The 18,747-nt window shown below is 46.0% G+C and overlaps 1 protein-coding gene and 1 long non-coding RNA gene across 3 annotated transcripts in view; one reads left to right on the plus strand and one right to left on the minus strand.

Annotated features, from left to right (window-relative positions):
• Positions 1-7,247: 7,247 nt before the first annotated feature.
• Positions 7,248-10,848, minus strand: LOC139034806 (uncharacterized). Of its 2 annotated transcripts, none has more exons than XR_011487361.1 (2): positions 10,522-10,848; positions 7,248-9,068 (listed from the first exon to the last, which is right to left on the minus strand). It is a non-coding gene; the product is annotated as an uncharacterized lncRNA (long non-coding RNA). The 2 variants fall into 2 exon arrangements; XR_011487360.1 differs by lacking the exon at positions 10,522-10,848 and adding an exon at positions 9,738-9,825.
• The window catches only part of SLCO2A1 (solute carrier organic anion transporter family member 2A1), an 83,339-nt gene continuing 74,586 nt past the window's right edge, over positions 9,995-18,747 (plus strand). The window contains exon 1 of the mRNA XM_020875278.2: positions 9,995-10,190. Within this exon, the coding sequence (XP_020730937.2) occupies positions 10,095-10,190 (96 nt within the window). The 5' untranslated portion in view covers positions 9,995-10,094. The remainder of the gene's footprint in view (positions 10,191-18,747) is intronic.

An 18,747-nucleotide genomic window follows, 5' to 3' on the forward strand; every position in this document is an offset into this window, starting at 1 on the left:
TCTTTCAATTTGTTAATGTGGTGTATTACATTGATTGATTTGCGGATATTAAAGAATCCTTGCATTCCTGGGATAAAGCCTACTTGGTCATGGTGTTTGATTTTTTTAATATGTTGTTGGATTCTGTTTGCTAGGATTTTGTTAAGGATTTTTGCATCTATGTTCATCAGTGATATTGGCCTGTAGTTTTCTTTTTTTGTGGCATCTTTGTCTGGTTTTGGAATTAGGGAGATGGTGGCCTCATAGAATGAGTTTGGAAGTTTACCTTCTTCTGCAATTTTCTGGAAGAGTTTGAGTAAGATAGGTGTTAGCTCTTCTCTAAATTTTTGGTAGAATTCAGATGTGAAGCCACCTGGTCCTGGGCTTTTGTTTGCTGGAAGATTTCTGATTACAGTTTTGATTTCCTTGCTTGTGATGGGTCTGTTAAGATCTTCTATTTCTTCCTGGTTCAGTTTTGGAAAGTTATACTTTTTTAAGAATTTGTCCGTTTCTTCCAAGTTGTCCATTTTATTGGCATAGAGCTGCTGGTAGTAGTCTCTTATGATCCTTTGTATTTCAGTGTTGTCTGTTGTGATCTCTCCATTTTCAATTCTAATTTTGCTAATTTGGTTCTTCTCTCTTTGTTTCTTAATGAGTCTTGCTAATGATTTGTCAATTTTGTTTATTTTTTCAAAAAACCAGCTTTTAGCTTTGTTGATTTTTACTATGGTCTCTTTAGTTTCTTTTGCGTTTATTTAATTTTTAAGATTTCTTTCCTTCTACTAACCCTGGGGTTCTTCATTTCTTCCTTCTCTAATTGCTTTAGGTGTAGAGTTAGGTTATTTATTTGGCTTTTTTCTTGTTTCTTGATGTAAGCCTGTAATGCTATGAACCTTCCCCTTAGCACTGCTTTTACAGTGTACCATAGGTTTTGGGTTGTTGTGTTTTCATTTTAATTCATTTTAATGCATATTTTTATTTCTTTTTTGATTTCTTCTATGATTTGTTGGTTATTCAGAAGTGTGTTATTTAGCCTCCATATGTTTGAATTTTTAACAATTTTTTTCCTGTAATTGAGATCTAATCTTACTGCACTGTGGTCAGAAAAGATGACTGGGATGATTTCAATTTTTTTGAATTTTCCAAGACCAGATTTATGGCCAAGGATGTGATCTATTCTGGAGAAGGTTCCGTGTGCACTTGAGAAAAAGGTGAAGTTGATTGTTTTGGGGTGAAATGTCCTATAGATATCAATTAGGTCTAGCTGGTCCATTGTGTCATTTAAGGTTTGTGTTTCCTTGTTAATTTTCTGTTTAGTTGATCTATCCATAGTTGTGAGTGGGGTATTAAAGTCTCCCACTATTATTGTGTTACTATTAATTTCCTCTTTCATACTCGTTAGCATTTGCCGTACATATTGCGGTGCTCCTATGTTGGGTGCATATATATTTATAATTGTTATATCTTCTTCTTGGATTGATCCTTTGATCATTATGTAGTGTCCTTCTTTGTCTCTTTTCACATCCTTTATTTGAAAGTCTATTTTATCTGATATGAGTATTGCGACTCCTGCTTTCTTTTGGTCTCCGTTTGCGTGAAATATTTTTTCCAGCCCTTCACTTTTAGTCTGTATGTGTCTCTTATTTTGAGGTGGGTCTCTTGTAGACAACATATATAGGGGTCTTGCTTTTGTATCCATTCAGCCAATCTTTGTCTTTTGGTTGGGGCATTCAACCCATTTACATTTAAGGTAATTATTGATAGGTGTGGTCCCGTTGCCATTTACTTTGTTGTTTGGGGTTCACGTTTATACAACCTTTCTGGATTTCCTGTCTAGAGAAGATCCTTTAGCATTTGTTAAAGAGCTGGTTTGGTGGTGCTGAATTCTCTCAGCTTTTGCTTGTCTGTAAAGCTTTTGAATTCTCCTTCATATCTGAATGAGATCCTTGCTGGGTATAGTAATCTAGGTTGTAGGTTATTCTTCTTCATTACTTGAAGTATGTCCTGCCATTCCCTCCTGGCCTGGAGGGTTTCTATTGATAGATCAGCTGTTATCCTTATGGGAATCCCTTTGTGTGTTATTTGTTGTTTCTCCCTTGCTGCTTTTAATATTTGTTCTTTGTGTTTGATCTTTGTTAATTTGATTAATATGTGTCTTGGGGTGTTTCGCCTTGGGTTTATCCTGTTTGGGACTCTCTGGGTTTCTTGGACGTGGGTGGTTATTTCCTTCCCCATTTTAGGGAAGTTTTCAGCTATTATCTCCTCGAGTATTTTCTCATGGCCTTTCTTTATGTCTTCTTCTTCTGGGACTCCTATGATTCGAATGTTGGGGCGTTTCACATTGTCCCAGAGGTCCCTGAGGTTGTCCTCATTTCTTTTGATTCCTTTTTCTTTTTTCCTCTCTGCTTCATTTATTTCCACCATTTTATCTTCTACCTCACTTATCCTATCTTCTGTCTCTGTTATTCTACTCTTGGTTCCCTCCAGAGAGTTTTTGATCTCATTTATTGCATTATTCATTTTTAATTGACTCTTTTTTATTTCTTCTAGGTCTTTATTAAACATTTCTTGCATTGTTTCAATCTTTGTCTCCAGGTTATTTATTTGTAACTCCATTTTGTTTTCAAGATTTTGGATCATTTTTATTATCATTATTCTAAATTCTTTTTCAGGTAGACTCCCTATCTCCTCCTCTTTTGTTTGACGTGGTGGGCATTTTTCATGTTCCTTAACCTGTTGGGTATTTCTCTGCCTTTTCATCTTGTTTAGATTGCTGTGTCTGGAGTGGGCTTTCTGTATTCTGGAGGTCTGTGGTTCCTTTTTATTGTAGAGGTTTGACCCAGTGGGTGGGGTTGGACGATTGGCTTGTCAAGGTGTCCTGGTTAGGGAAGCTTGCGTCGGTGTTCTGGTGCGTGGAACTTGATTTCTTCTCTCTGGAGTGCAATGGAGTGTCCAGTAATGAGTTTTGAGATGGGTCTATGTGTTAGGTGTGACCTTGGGCAGCCTGTATGTTGATGTTCAGGGCTATGTTCCTGCGTTGCTGGATAATTTGCATGGTATGTCTTCCTCTAAAACTTATTGGCTCTTGGGTGGTGGTTGGTTTCAGTGTAGGTCTGGAGGCTTTTGGATGGTCTCTTATTACTTAAAGTTCCATGTAGTCAGGAGTTTTCTGGTGTTCTTAGGTTTTGTGCTTAAGTCTCCTGCCTCTGGATTTCAGTTTTATTCTTCCAGTAGTCTCAGGACTTCTCCAACTATACAGCACTGATAATAAAACTTCTAGGTTAATGGCAAAAAGATTCTCCCCCATTAGGGACACCCAGAGAGGTTCACAGAGTTACATGAAGAAGAGGAGAGGGAGGAGGGAGATAGAGATGAGCAGGAGGAGAAAAAAGGGGACTCAAGAGGAGAGAGACAGATCTACGCAGTTGTCTGTTCCCAGAGTGTTCTCCGTAGCCCAGACACCCACAAAGATTCACAGAATTGGATTGGGAAGAGAAGGGGAAAGGAGGAAATAGAGGTGTTCTGAGGTAGAAAACGGAGAGTCAAGATTGGGAGAGAATAATCAACACACTCCTGAATAAAAATGGGAACTGAATATTGGATTCTTAAATGTCCACAATTTATATTATATACTGAAAAACAAAGATTAACAGTCTAGAGTAGAGGTTAGACTCTTAAAAATACTATATTAAAAACAAAAACTAAAACACACAAAAAAATTTTAGAAATATATATGAAGTTCGGTTTAAAAATAGGGCTTCTCTCTCTTTTTTTTTGTAAGGTTATAGTGTAATGAAAATGAAAATTAAGGAGTAATAGAGGACTTTAAAAGGAAATAAGAGAAAAAGAAAAATAGAAAATAGAAGAGAAAAACGAAAAAAAAGAAAAAAAAAGCAAGAAAAAAATTTTTCCTAATTAAAAAAATCGTAAAAAATCTATGAAAATGAAAGTTAAGGAGTCATGGGGGAATAATAGGGAATTTTAAAAGAAAATAAAAGAGAAAAAAGAAAAAAATAATTTTTTTTTCTTACTTAAAAAAAAAAGTAAAAATATATCTAGGAATTTCTCTGGAGCTGTTGCGGTCACTGTGGGTTCGGTTCAGTTTCAGATAGCTCCTCGTTCCACCTTACACTTCTCGATATCTACAGGCCCCTTCCGGTGTAGTCGGTGTTATCTACAGTGATTTTAATCTGTTGCACCGGTTCCTTCTGAAGCGGTTCCCTTTGTTTATTTGGCTTCTGTTTGCTGGCATCTTCAGTGCCCAACTTCTGCCCTGACACAGGCGGGCGGAGGCGAACTCTTATTCAGGTTGCTAGTTCCATCACGCTGCGGGGAGAGGCTGGTGCTGCTTTCCCCTCTACGCTGCTCAGGCTCCCATCTGCTCTATATGGAGCGTGACCTGCGCTGCGCGTGGTTCCAGCCCTCGGGTGTTCCACTAAAGCGCGGAAGAAAAAGCTGCGCCTGCTTTTTGTGCCTTCCCCGTCAGAGTGGCTCAGGCAGCCAGGAGCTTGGCGGGCGCACTCTCCCCGGGTGCGGCGCGCCTTCTCCCCTCCGTGGTCCCAGTCTCAGTTTCCGCCCGCGCCTGTCTGTGCCTGTGCCCTGTGTCTTGCCGCAACCCTCCCGGCGGATGTCGACCATCCAGAGTCTCAGGAGGTCTTTGATTAGAAACTGGAGGCCTGTTTGCAGTGCTGTAGGGGATGCGGTCCTTGGGGCCGAGCCTGCCCCTTTCCCCTCCCCCCTGCCTCCAGCCTCTGGAGGGGCTGGGCTGGTCTGAAGCCTGCGAGCTCTTCTCTGGACTTGCTCGGTCCCTTTGTTCTGAGAACAGCCGGCAGTGTGTTTGGGCCGGTTAATTTTCTCTCTCTCTTTTGCTGTCCCACAGTTTAAGTTGGTAACTCACAAAAGCTCCCTCCGATTGTCCTCAGGGCACTCAGGCCCAGTCCTTACCCTAAGCAATGCCGCCGGTTCCTCTCCGTTCCGCCCCCACTTGCTGGTGGCGGATGCCAGCGTCTGGGGTACTTTTCTGCTGGGAGTTGCTTTTAGGCACGTAATCTGTGGGTTTTATCTATTGTTCCCCTCCCAGTCAGGTTGCCCTCTGAGATTCAAAAACTTCCCCCAGACCCGCCAGTGCGAGGGTTTCCTGGTGTTTGGAAAACTTCCTCTATTAAGACTCCCTTCCCGGGACAGATCTCTGTACTCAGTTCTTTTGTCTCTCTTTTTATCTTTTATATTTTGTCCTACCTCCTTTCAAAGACAATGGGTTGCTTTTCTGGGCGCCTGATGACCTCAGCTAGCGATCAGAAGTTGTTTTGTGAAGTTTGCTCTTCGTTCAGTTATTCTTTTGATTAATTTGTAGGAGAGAAAGTGGCCTTCCCGTCCTATTCCTCTGCCATCTTGGCTCCTCCGGTGTTCCAACTTCTTCACTGCACACCTTCTCACTGTCTTCTGGTCTCAGGTCCAGCCAGACTGAAATCATGGAGTAGATTTACCTTCCTTCACTCTAATCCTCCCAATCCTTATAGTCCCTAGGGCTCAGCTTGAAAGTCACCTCCTCCAGGCAGCTTTCTTATTGCCCTTCTTTTGTGTTCCCATAGCCAATGCACACAACAGCTCTTTTGCTACGGCATGCTGATGCTTTCTCTTCTTGCTCCCTACCCTGAGATCCTAGAATCTTTGAAGTCAGGAACTGTCCTTGTGCTTTTTTCTTCTAGTGCTGAGAAGTATTTGCTGAAATCAAAGGATCTGAGTGGAATCTTAGATGCTGAGGGTGTTCTTTTAGGGGAAAGGGGTTACTGTAGGCACTGAACGGAAGCAGTCAGATAGTAACTACAATTCTAAGCCTCCTTCTAATGGGTGACCATGTGATCCAGTTTGGGCCAACAAGATTTAAGGAAAAGTAGTTGAGCATGCACAGGAGAGATCTGCTTCCCTGATGTGATCACAGCCCCTTCCTATTTTCCATCTTCCACCTCCTCCCTGGAATTAGGAGAGGAAGCTGGTAGTGGAGCCAGCCATGAGGACAAGAAAGTGAAAGTGTTAGTCACTTAGCTGAGTCTGATCCTTTGTGACTCCATGGACTGTAGCTCTCTGGGCTCCTCTGTTCCATGGGATTTTTCCAGGCAAGAATACTGGAGTGGGTTGACATTCCCTTCTCCAGGGGATCTTCCCAACAGAGGTATCAAACCCAAGTCTCCTGCATTGCAGGCAGATTCTTTGCCATCTGAGTAATCAGGGAAGCGCACACACTAAAGAATCTTGAAGGGACCTAGGTCATGATTCTGGACCTTCTACTTCTACTAGTTGAAGACCTACTAGTGTCTTCTTGTTATGAAAGACCAACAAAACTCATTGAAGTCCCAACTTCAGTTAGCCCAACTGTTGGGTCTCCACTACATTTAGGTGAACTCCCCCTAGGAAAGGTAGATGATGGCAGATAACCATCTGTGGGCATCTGAATAGACCTTTCCTTTAAAGATGATGCTAGTCCTGAGAATGGGCAGAGGCAAGACTAATGGAGGAGGACAAGGTGGGGTTGGAGAGGCTGACTCTGCCTGGGATTCTATCAGAAGACCACAGCAAGGCTTCACTCAATGTGTGAGGAAGATGCTCTAGTGATGCGGTCCTAACATGACCATAATCTTTTTTTTTTATTTATTTTTATTAGTTGGAGGCTAATTACTTTACAACATTGCAGTGGTTTTTGTCATACATTGACATGAATTAGCCATGGATTTACATGTATTCCCCATCCCGGTCCCCCCTCCCACCTCCCTCTCCACCCGATCCCTCTGGGTCTTCCCAGTGCACCAGGTCCGAGCACTTGTCTCATGCATCCCACCTGGGCTGGTGATCTGTTTCACTATAGATAATATACATGTTTCGATGCTGTTCTCTTGAAACATCCCACCCTCGCCTTCTCCCACAGAGTCCACAAGTCTGTTCTATACATCTGAGTCTCTTTTTCTGTTTTGCATATAGGGTTATCGTTACCATCTTTCTAAATTCCATATATATATATGTTAGTATACTGTAATGGTCTTTATCTTTCTGGCTTACTTCACTCTGTATAATGGGCTCCAGTTTCATCCATCTCATTAGAACTGATTCAAATGAATTCTTTTTAATGGCTGAGTAATATTCCACGGTGTATATGTACCACAGCTTCCTTATCCATTCGTCTGCTGATGGGCATCTAGGTTGCTTCCATGTCCTGGCTATTATAAACAGTGCTGCGATGAACATTGGGGTACACGTGTCTCTTTCAGATCTGGTTTCCTCGGTGTGTATGCCCAGAAGTAGGATTGCTGGGTCATATGGCAGTTCTATTTCCAGCTTTTTAAGAAATCTCCACACTGTTTTCCATAGCGGCTGTACTAGTTTGCATTCCTACCAACAGTGTAAGAGGGTTCCCTTTTCTCCACACCCTCTCCAGCATTTATTGCTTGTAGACTTTTGGATAGCAGCCATCCTGACTGGCGTGTAATGGTACCTCATTGTGGTTTTGATTTGCATTTCTCTGATAATGAGTGATGTTGAGCATCTTTTCATGTGTTTTTTAGCCATCTGTATGTCTTCCTTGGAGAAATGTCTGTTGAGTTCTTTGGCCCATTTTTTGATTGGGTCATTTATTTTTCTGGAGTTGAGCTGGAGGAGTTGCTTGTATATTTTTGAGATTAATCCTTTGTCTTTTGCTTCGTTTGCTATTATTTTCTCCCAATCTGAGGGCTGTCTTTTCACCTTGCTTATAGTTTCCTTTGTTGTGCAAAAGCTTTTAAGTTTCATTAGGTCCCATTTGTTTATTTTTGCTTTTGTTCCTAATATTCTGGGATGTGGGTCATAGAGGATCCTGCTGTGATTTATGTCAGAGAGTGTTTTGCCTATGTTCTCCTCTAGGAGTTTTATAGTTTCTGATGACCATAATCTTGACCTGGGCCTTCTCTGGTAACTGCTTGGTCTCACTTGTGAAATGAGGCTGCTATACTTTTCAAAGGTATAGTGCTATAAGTCTGGGCTTTGGAGTCAGGAAAGCAAGGTCCAGCTTCATGGCTTACAAGCTATATGATTTCCAGGCACTCTTTTTGTTTCACCTCATCATCATCTGTTAAAACCAGACTATAACAGTGCTAATAACTCTTGGGCTAATGCTGGAGTTCTGTAGCATCACATCTGGGAGTGCTAGCAGAATGCTGGTGGAGTCCACCATGGCTGCTAGAGCCCAGTCCCCAGCACATGCTGAGTGCTCTGTAGAGGGCCATTTTTGTGTTTCAAATTCTCCAAGCTAGCTTACTATCCACTGCAGTTTCGTGCCTCCTCTGGATCTGGGCCTGTTGCAGGGCCAGCCTCCCGAAAGCCTCTCTGGTTGACCCTTGATCTGTGGGTGAGCGAACTGGCCCAAAGCCACCTACAGTCCAATGACTTCTCCTCCAGCGCTATGTGCTGTGCTGTCCAGGGTCCTGGGGCTGCAGGTGGAAAGGAGAAGCCCCTGGACACAGACAGCCCAGACCAGGCCCAGAAAAGCATCAACCAAACCTTGGGTAGAAGTAAGAGACCTATGTGTTCCATCTGTCCTGTGGCTCCTGTCTTAGTCAAATCTTCCTGGGAATTGCTGCTGCTGCTGGCAAGTCACTCCAGTCGTGTCTGACTCTGTGTGACCCCATAGACGGCAGCCCACCAGGCTCCTCCATCCCTGGGATTCTCCAGGCAAGAACACTGGAGTGGGTTGCCATTTCCTTCTCCAATGCGTGAAAGTGAAAGTGAAGCTGCTCAGTCCTGTCTGACTCTTCCAGACCCCATGGACTGCAGCCTACCAGGCTCCTCCATCCATGGGATTCTCCACGCAAGAGTACTGGAGTGAGTCACAATTGCCTTCTCCACCTGGGAATTGAGGAACATCTTTTCCTGGGACTAGTGGGAGGGGGGGATGTGTGGGTGGTGGGGTGGCTTGAAGACGTTGGCTTTTCAAGAATGACAGGAATTAAGGAGCTGGAAAAACACCTCCAGAACTAGATCTCTTACTGCAGCTGCTTTGGGCAGAACCTTCTTATCCTTCCCTTGGAAGTCTCACCTTCTTTCTCTTTCCAGCACTGTGTATCCTGGTGGAAAAAAAATTAAGCGTCTGTTCTATACCAGCCCTGAAAAGGAGATCAGTGGGTGTACCCCGTTTGTCCACGGCCCCACTCTCACCGCTCCTCCCAACTCCCACCCTTCTGGCAACTCTCCAGGCCAGAGAGAGCCATGCTGACACTCGACAGCACCTCCAGTTTACCTTGGCTCGGGTCCAGCCCGGGGCGGCCCCCACTTCTCCACCTTTGTTACCCGGCCCCTCTCTAGTGCAAAGAGCAGTTTAAATATAAATCAGTCCTGGACACAAACAGAGCCTCAGCGAGTCTCAGAGCCATCACCGGAACTGAGAGCCCAGGTTTTCGGCGAGTGCAAACACGCAGAGACCGGCTCTGTAAATCTCCAAGACCGCATCGGGAGGGGCGCGGAAGCTCCCCCTCCCTTCACAAACGTCGGCTCCCCTCCAACCACCCTGGCTCCCGTTGGCTCCCTCAGCGCCCCTCGCCCCCGCCTCCTGTCTCCTACCCTCGTAGCCCTGCCCATCCCTTCTCTGGCCCCTTCGAGTCTGCGGGGCCCGCGGCGCCCACCCTGCCCCGCCAGCGCCCCGGGTGCCCCCACGCTCCGCAGCCGGCCGCCTCCCCCTGCAGACCTCCCTCTCCCCGGCCCGCCACCCCCCGCCCCCACGCTCCGGCGGGCGGGACCTTCTCCCGGGGCGGTCGAGCCTTGCGGGTCCCAGCCCCCCAGCTGCGGGAGCAGAGACAACTTCGGCCGGAAAGAGGTCCAGCGCCGGCGGCCACCGCGTCACACCTGTCTGAGGGGGCGGCGGCGGCGGGGCGGGGGCGCGCAGCGCCTTTGACACCGGAGGCAGAGGGAGGAGGGAGTGCGCGTTTCATCATCGGCGGCGGCGGCGGCGGCCACTTATAAAACTTCTAGGCGCACACCCTCGCCCTCAGTCTCCTCCGGCCACCGACACGGCGCCCGCCACCCGCTGGCCGCCCGCCCCAGCCCAGGCGCCCCGGCCCCGCTCGCCCGGCCTCCCGCCCCGTGCTGCCGCCTCCATGGGGCTCCTGTCCAAGCCCGACGCGCGCCAGGGTAGCGCCGCCTCTGAGGGCCGAGCCGGCTGCAAACCCCGCTCTATCTTCAGCAACATTAAGGTGAGCGGAGAAGCGGGGCCGTCGAGCCCGAGCAGCACAGGCGCCTGGGAGGCACTGGGGGTGCGGGAGCCCACCCTCGCAGTCCATCGGTCGGTGCTGCGCTCCCTAACGCGTCCCCGCGGACCCCGCACGGCGGGCAAGGGGGCGCCCTGCCAGGCAAGCCGGTGCTGGTCGTGTGTGCGCGTGTGTGTGCATGTGTGTGTGCATGTGTGTGTGCGCGCGTGTGTGCATGCGTGTGTGTGCATGCGTGTGCATGTGTGTGTGCGTGTGTGCGTGTGTGTGCGCTTACTCACACGCCCTCCTCAGGGTAGGAAACGGAGATGAAAGTTACCTGCTTATCGGGCCAACTCTCTTCAGGTAGTCTTGGCACTAAGGTAGGGAATTGCCCAGTTCTTCGAACAAGAACATCTCCGGGACACATTTTTGGGCTCCTGTGGCAATTACTTTGTTAAGGGCGTGGGCTTGGAAGTGCCTGGTCTGATGCCTTGTAGGGGACAGGCTGTGGTCCCTCTGAGATGAAGATCAGAGCCCATCTCAGCTTGAGTGGGTGGCAGAAGAGCCATTCTCCACTATGCTTTCCTCTTCCCTGAGGGCGGCAGCCAGCGCGTGGGCTCTGCTACCTGAACGCGCTGCTGCCTGCAATGTTAAGAATTCCCCCCAGGCTGGCAACCCACACTGCAGCTCTTGGACCAGCTTTCCAGGTCCGGAAATAGCCCCGGGAAAGCAGCGGCTTTTGGTCTATTCAATAAAGTCTAGGCAGGTGCCTGGCAAGTTATGGGGAGTGGGTGAAGAAAAGCTGGGTGTAGGCAGTGGTGTGGTGAGGTCGCTTTCCTCCACTCACAGGTCCGAGAGGACCGGAATGGTGGAATCCACACTCAGGCTTTTTTGCCTCTTCTGGTAGGGCAGAATGCACCTCATGTGGTGAGGATGTGGGAGGTGGTGGGGCCCAGGTCAGGTTACCTTGGAATCAGGGCAGATGGTGCAGACAGGTTGTTTCTGGCAGTCACACAGTCAGATTCGGGTAGGTAAAGCCTCCAGTGGTACAATTAAGGGGAACCCAGAACACATGAAGGGAGGATAAAGTCTCTCTGGGCTGGTTTTGTGTCCAAAAGAAAGGGATCTGGAGGTCACAGTGGAACCCATATGTGTACTTACGCATATTGTGAGCAATAGAGCTGGGCTCCCCACTCCTGCTGCTCTTCTTTCCCCATACCACACTAGGTTGAATTGATTCCATGGTTGGAAGTAAGTTTAAAATAATCCTCAAATCTCCTCACCTTTGGCCAGACCCTGATGAGAGCACTGTGTGTGGTTTTGGTCCCATCATTTTAAGAAAGTTTAGAAAGGTTTCAGCAGAGAATTGTGGGAAATTTGGTGTTTATAAATTAGGAATTGGGAGGAAAGGGCCAGAGCAATCATCAGGTGGTCTGAAAAGAAAGAGGCCCAGGAGGGAGCAAGACTGAGGCTAAGTCCTCTATTTTCACCACTCTTAGTGTTGGGAGCAGGAGGGAGAGCTCATAGCCAGGGTAACCCCAAATGAGATTGATCTGTTTAGACCCGCCCTGAGTCTCTAAAATAAATGAGTTCATGGCAGCAGTTTCTTTGAAGATCTATTAAAATAAGATAGTTTATCACATGCTGATGATTTAGTCACACGTGCCTGAGGCCTGGACCCAAGCCAATTGGCCTCCTTAAGACTCATACCAGTTGAAAATTTTACTAAACTCTGAAAACCAGATTTTTTTAAACCATTTCCTCCCTTAATCCATAGTAATTCTAAGGCCAGAGTCAGGAGCAACTTCCACTTAGCTTCAGTTATCAGCCTGAAAACAGGTAGGAAATTTGATATCTCAAGGCAAATCTGGGGGCTAGAATTCCATTAAACTCTCTGAAGCCTTTTCTTCCAGGAGACCTTGCTGACTTTTGGGGGCTTTGCTATCTGATGAGAGATTTCCTGCTCCTAATAAGAAGGTTGGTGGCTGCCCTGCTCCTTCCCAGGGGGTATGGACTGTACATGTCTTGTGACATGTGTGATATGGGAGGAACAAGGGACATCCAACCTGAGGACCCATCATTTTTCTAGGTTCCTCATTGTTGGGATAGATTAACCAATAGACTTTAGGTGTGCATGTGTTCAGTCGCTCAGTCATGTCCAACTCTTTGCAACCCCATAGACTTTAGCCCACCAGGCTCTTCTGTCCATGGGATTTCCCAGGCAAGAATACTGGAGTGGGTTTTCCCAGGCAAGAATACTGGCATGGGTTGCCATTTCCTCCTTCAGGGGAACTTCCTGACCCAGGGATCAAATCCTCCTGCATTGGCAGGCAGATTCCTTACCACTGAACCACATGGGAAGCCCAATAGGCTTTATGACATTCCTGCAATACCCCACATACCATATGGTTTGGGAAAAGGCATGAAACAAGGGGACTAAGACCCAAGCCTCAGGCCATTCCCTTACTTAACTAGGTGACACAGGAAGGCATTCCTGAGCCTCAGAGTCCTTAAGTGAAAAAAACTGGGTAATATGAACAATGCCTCCCCTCCAAGGGCTGGGAGGGAGGGCTTCCTAAGGATTATGTGGAAAGAGGCAAGAGGAAACAGCTTTGTAAATCATGCTGGGCTTTCTGGTATTGACACCACTGTGAGGTCAGTTCTTGCCTCAGCAAACAAGACTCAGCATACAAACGTCATTTCGGGTCTGTTATTCCACCAATTATACCTCATTCTGTGAGACACGGTTAATAGTTAAGAGAAACTGCCGTTTATAATAATAATATCCAAAAAATAACAATAGTAGCTAACAGCAACAGATCTGTCTGAATGTATTTGAACTATGGAAATAGTTTACCCATATGCAAGATCCTCATTGCAGCTCTATCAACTGTTATACTGTTACTGTTCCCATTAATGATGAGGAAAACAAGGCTTTGTGAGGCTGGTCTCTTGGGTGTGGATACATAGAAAGGGTGGTGTGTAGAGGAGCCAGGAATGTGAGCCTCTGGAGTCAGAGCCCCAAACCCTAACCCCTGTGTGTCTGGCCCTGTCTATTGCACGGTGTTGCTCTGTATAAGCACATGGAGATACCTCGGATGTACTTATTCCGAGCAGTCGGGGGTTTCTCCAGATTCTGGTGACATATCCCAGTTTGACCGGTGGCTGCAGCTCAGATGTGTATAGGCACTAACAGGTTCAGATCTTTTCATTCTTCCTGGTCTCATTTCAAGAGCCTGGGGACACTCAGGCGTGGGTTGAGTTTTTGGTACCTCCTTCTGCAGGAGTCAATACAATTGTTATTTACTCTGGAGAGTCACTATTGCTTCTGACTTGCGTGCATGCCTGCATAATTGCTCAGTTGTGTCCGACTCTTTTGTGACCCTGTGGACTGCAGCCCACAATTGCTGAACAAAATCTTGGCTTTCTCTGCCCACTGAAGCCGAATAAAAATTACAGAGACAGAGTTTGGAGGATATAAAAAGGTGGCTTTAATCCTCAGCTGGCGGAGAGGGCAACCGAGTAGGCTCATGCCTCAGGAACTGTGCCGTCCCTCCCATGAGGAGTCTCAGTTCAATTCCGTTCAGTCGCTCAGTCGTGTCTGACTCTTTGCGACCCCATGAACCACAGCACGCCAGGCCTCCCTTTCCATCACAAACTCCCGGAGTTTACTCAAGCTCATGCCCATCGCATCGGTGATGCCATCCAGCCTAGGGGTTTATATAAGATGAGCGCTTGTGGTTAGGGATGAGGAACAAAGGTGTTAGGATCTTGTCTTCTTTCTCTTGCATTATTTGAAAAATGTCACAGGCTGGCTTCAGGTAGCCTCTGGCAGTCTGGTGGCCCAGTAGTTGGGTCCATTATGTATTTTTACTTCGGCCTTCTTTCTGATACAGGAAAACTTCTGAGGGTTGATCTGCCAAGAGAGTGCTATAAAGCTGAGCACCAAATACAGGATGTAATTGGCATAGAACCAAAGGATAATAGGTGCAAAATGTAGCTTATGCAGAATTGGGGGCAGAAAACCAAATTTATTTACAGACATGCAGAATTAGGGGGCAGAAAAGCAAGTTTAGTTACAGAGTACAGATTAGGAACAGTTAAAAGTAAAAACTAAGAATGTTTGGGACTGTTCACTGTTCTCTTTATCTTCTTTGTTCTCAGGAAAGGGAAAGAAAAACTCATTCCTCATTTTTCCTTTTCACTGCAATACCAGGCTCCTCTGTCCATGGGAATTCTCTAGGCAAGAATACTGGAGTGGATTGCCTTTCCCTCCTCCAGGGGATCTTCCCAATCTGGGGATCGAACCCACATCTCCTGCATTGACAGACAGATGCTTTAGCACTGAGCCACCTTGCCTATAGCATTCTTCTTTTTTTTAACATGTAATGCTTTTTAGTAACATAAGGCTAATTAGAATGTTATTGAACACAAATTATAAACACATGTTCTTAGAAATAATTACTGTGTGTATTGTATTTTTTAACTCCTTTTTTTATTAAATAATTTTTTAATTAAGAAGTAGAGGACCTGCTCACCAGCTGTTGTCAGGGGGAGCAGTTCAGCATCCAGAATGCCTAAGCTCCAAATTAAAAACAGGTTCAGTGTTTATGGGGCACGAATCGGGGAGGTGAGGGGAAACCTTGGTGGCTAACATATCCTGGCAACCTCAAAGAGATCTGTTTCTTCTTAAAATGAAACTTTTGGAGCCAAACTGGGGTTATCTTACAGAAGGAGTGGTTGATTGGTAATTGCTGCCCACGTTTTGGGAACTTTCACACCCAGGGTCCCAGCCTAGTGAAATAATGGCTGTCCTGTCCTTGGGGGTGGAAGGCGGGGGAAGAACAGTGGGAAGAAGGAGATCTCACAGCTGGGCCTGAGTGGCTCTGGTGACCCCCCACATGAGGGACGGGTGCTTTGTCCTGGCCTGTGTCCATAATGTCCAGAGGCTTCTGACCCCCAGCCGTGGGGAGGCAGCTTGGGCCCAACTTCTCAGTTTCCAGAGGAAAGTGCTACGTCTCCACAGCCTGCAATCCATGCCTGGGGAGACACTGAAGAGAATCCCCTGGGCCAGAGAATGCCCTCATCCACTTATGAGCTGACATGGTCCTTCCTTCCTGGGCTGTTTCTCTGACACAAGGGACAGCATATGTTATGTTCTCCAGGGTGTCTGTCCTGAGAGGCCCACCTTGCTCTGCTTAATATATGTGTGTTGGGGGTCGAGGAGGAGAACTATGGGACTGGGTGGGGTGGAGGTCAGAGGTTATTCAGATCCTTTCCTCCTGTGACTGTGCCTCAAGCCCTTTCCTGGATTTCATTTTGTCTCCTGGTGATGAATTTAACAAGTGGAAAGTGAAAGTGAAAGTCGCTCAGTCGTGTCCGACTCTTTGCGACCCCACAGAGTATACAGTCCACGGAATTGTCCAGGCCAGAATACTGGAGTGGGTAGCTTTTCCCTTCTCCAGCGGATCTTCACAACCCAGGGATCGAACCCAGGTCTTCCGCATTGCAGGAGGATTCTTTACCAGCTGAGCCACAAGGGAGCCCAAGAATACTGGAGTGGGTAGCCTATTTCTTTTCCAGCAGATCTTCCCAACCCAGGAATTGAACCGGGGTCTCCTGCATTGCAGGCAGATTCTTTACCAACTGAGCTATCAGGGAAGCAAGTGGAAGAAGGATTATTTTGAAATAATTACAGATTTATAGGAAAAATGGTGCTGAGAGGACCTATGTACTTTTTACCTGGTTCCTCCCAAGGGTCACGTTACATAGCTGCAATGTAAGACCAAAAACAGGAAAGTGACATTGTAGTAATGTGTGAGTATAGTTCCAGGCCATTCAGTCATGTGTACAGATTTAGGGAACTGCCATCCCTCTGCTTTAAGACTATCCCATTGCCACTGAGATCTCCTTCTGACTACCCTAATACATTCTCTAGTGCTGTAACTTTGTCATTTTGAGACCATTATATAAATGAAATCATGAAATATGTGTGTGACCTTTTGAGATTGCTTTTTTCACTCAGCATAATGCCCTTGAGATCATTCCAAGTTGTTCCATGTATCAACAGTTTGTTTCTCTTTATTGCTGAATACTGTTCCATGGCATGGATGTTATCATGATTTGTCCAGTCATTCACCTACTGAAGGACATTTGGGTTGTTTCCAGTTTGGGGCTATTACAGATAAAGCTGCTATGAACAATCATGTACAGGTTTTTGTGTGGGCATGAATTCTCATTTGGCTGGGGTAAAAACCCTGATGCTGGGAAAGGTTGAAGGAGGAGGAGAAGGGGATGACAGAGAATGAGATGGCTGGACGGCATCACTGACTCGATGGACATGAGTTTGAGCAAGCTCCGGAAGTTGGTGATGGACAGGGAAACTTGGCATGCTGCAGTCCATGGGGCCGTGGAGTTGGACACGACCGGACAACTGAACTGAACTGTAAAGCCCAGGAATGCATTTTTTGGGTCACATGGTAATTTCCTGTTGATTTTTTTTTTCCTTAAAGAAACTGCCAAGCTATTTTCCAGAGTGGGTATAACATTTTACATTTGCACTAGCAAGGTATGAGAAGTTCAGTTCCTCTACTGAATTTGATGTTGTTACTGTTTTTTATTTTAGCTATCCTTTTTTTTTTTTTTTTAAAGAATTCCTCCGCTACAGAAGGGCACTGCCACTGGTGAAAATAAACTGGAGGACCCTATTTCTATACAATAACAGAATTTCAACACTGGCTAGAACCTCCTCCCAATGAAAAATGGGCCCAGAGAGGGGTGGTGACCTCTGCAAGGTCTCAGGGAACCAGGAGTATTTTATCTCTTCGAATTGGTGTGTAGTGTGATCTCAGTGTGGTCTTGATTTGCATGTCCCAGTTTGGCTGGCGCTGTTGAACATCTTTTCATGTGCTCCTTCGCCATGTGTATACCCACTTCAGGCTTCCCTGCTGGCTCAGTTGGTAAAGAATCTGCCCTCAGTGCAGGAGCCCGAGGTTCAACCCCTGGGTTTGGAAGATCCTGTGGAGAAGGAAATTGCAACCCACTCTACTATTCTTGCCTGGAGAATCCCATGGTAGACAGAGGAGCCTGGCAGGCTACAGTCCATGGGGTTGCAAGGAATCGGACACGACTGAGCGACTAAACAGCAACAGCAGCAGCACCCTCTTCCCTGAAATATGTGTTCATATATTTTGTCCCTTTTATTGTTGTATTTTTGAATTATTGTTTTGAGACTTTTTTTTACATATATGAGATAAAAGTCCTTCGTTGGGCATATTGTTTCCGAACATTTCCTACCCGTCTATAGCTTTTCATCCTCTCAGCAGAATCTTTCACAGAGAAAAAGGTTTTGATTCCAATAAAGTCTAATTTATCAATTTTTAAACTTATGGATCCTGCTTTTATTGTTGTCTAAAAACTCTCCACCAAATCCTAACTCATAAAAGAGAAATCCTATGTTTCTTCTAAAAGTTTTATACATTTTTTACATTTCAATCTGTGACCCATTTTGAGTTAATTTTTTGTATAGGTGTGAGGTTTAGGTCAAGGTTTCATTGTTTTGCCTGTGGTTAGGAACAAATAAATGGTTCCTGCACTGTTCGTTGACATGACTGTCCAAACTCTATTGAATTGCCTTTGCGTCTTTGTCTAAGATCAGTTGGCCATACTTGTGTGGGTCCATTCTGGGTTTTCTATCATGCTTCATTGATGTATGTATATATCTCTCTGCCCATACCACCATGTCTTGATTACTGTAGCTAAACAGCAAGTCTTGCTATGAGGTAAAACTTGATTTTCATCCTGCAATGGTATGATTACCAAATCTCACTCAGTTTCCCTTCTCCTTTGCCCTTTAGGAAGAGTTAAGAGCAGATTCAAAGCTTGCTTTTAGTAACTGGATGGAATCTTATGTAGTTACATCCTCCAGCTTTTCTTCTGGCTTGAGCTGAATGCTTGTCTTTTCCCTTGAATTTGATTTTTCAATATATGTTCCTAAACTTTTTCTATTTGTAATAACAGCCCTGCAAGGGAGGTATCAGCATTTCCATTTCATACTTGAAATCTAGGTGCATCCAAGACCACATATCCAGTCAGTGGCAAAGCAGTAATTCCCATCGGTGTCAGCTCATTCCCAGCCCCCTCCTTCCCATGGCCACAGAATGTCTCTCAGTTCCAGATTCTCTTGTCCATGAACATTTGGGTCTGAGCTCAGTGATCTCTTAGGTCCTTTTAGGTTCTCAGATTCCCATTTCATGCTATCAAGTTGCTGATTGAGATGAGACCAGGAGTAGGGCCAGTTGGATCTGAGCTTTGCTGGGAGACCTGCTCTGAAACCTGGCAAAAGAGGAGGGTATGGGCTGGCTGGGTTGTCTGCAATTAATCTCAGCTCTCTTGGTTTAGAGAACCTTGATTCCCTGGAATGGATTAAATTTGATCAGGGGTGATGGATGAAACCAAGGCCCAGAGACTCAGGCTACATTGCGGGCTGGGTGGATGGGATGATGCTGTGCAGTGATCAGCCCTCTCACCCTTTCCCCAGCCTCGTCACCTTGTTGGGTGGAGA

The sequence above is a fragment of the Odocoileus virginianus genome, chromosome 4 (assembly GCF_023699985.2).
Source record: "Odocoileus virginianus isolate 20LAN1187 ecotype Illinois chromosome 4, Ovbor_1.2, whole genome shotgun sequence".
NCBI classification, from domain to species: Eukaryota; Metazoa; Chordata; class Mammalia; order Artiodactyla; family Cervidae; genus Odocoileus; species Odocoileus virginianus.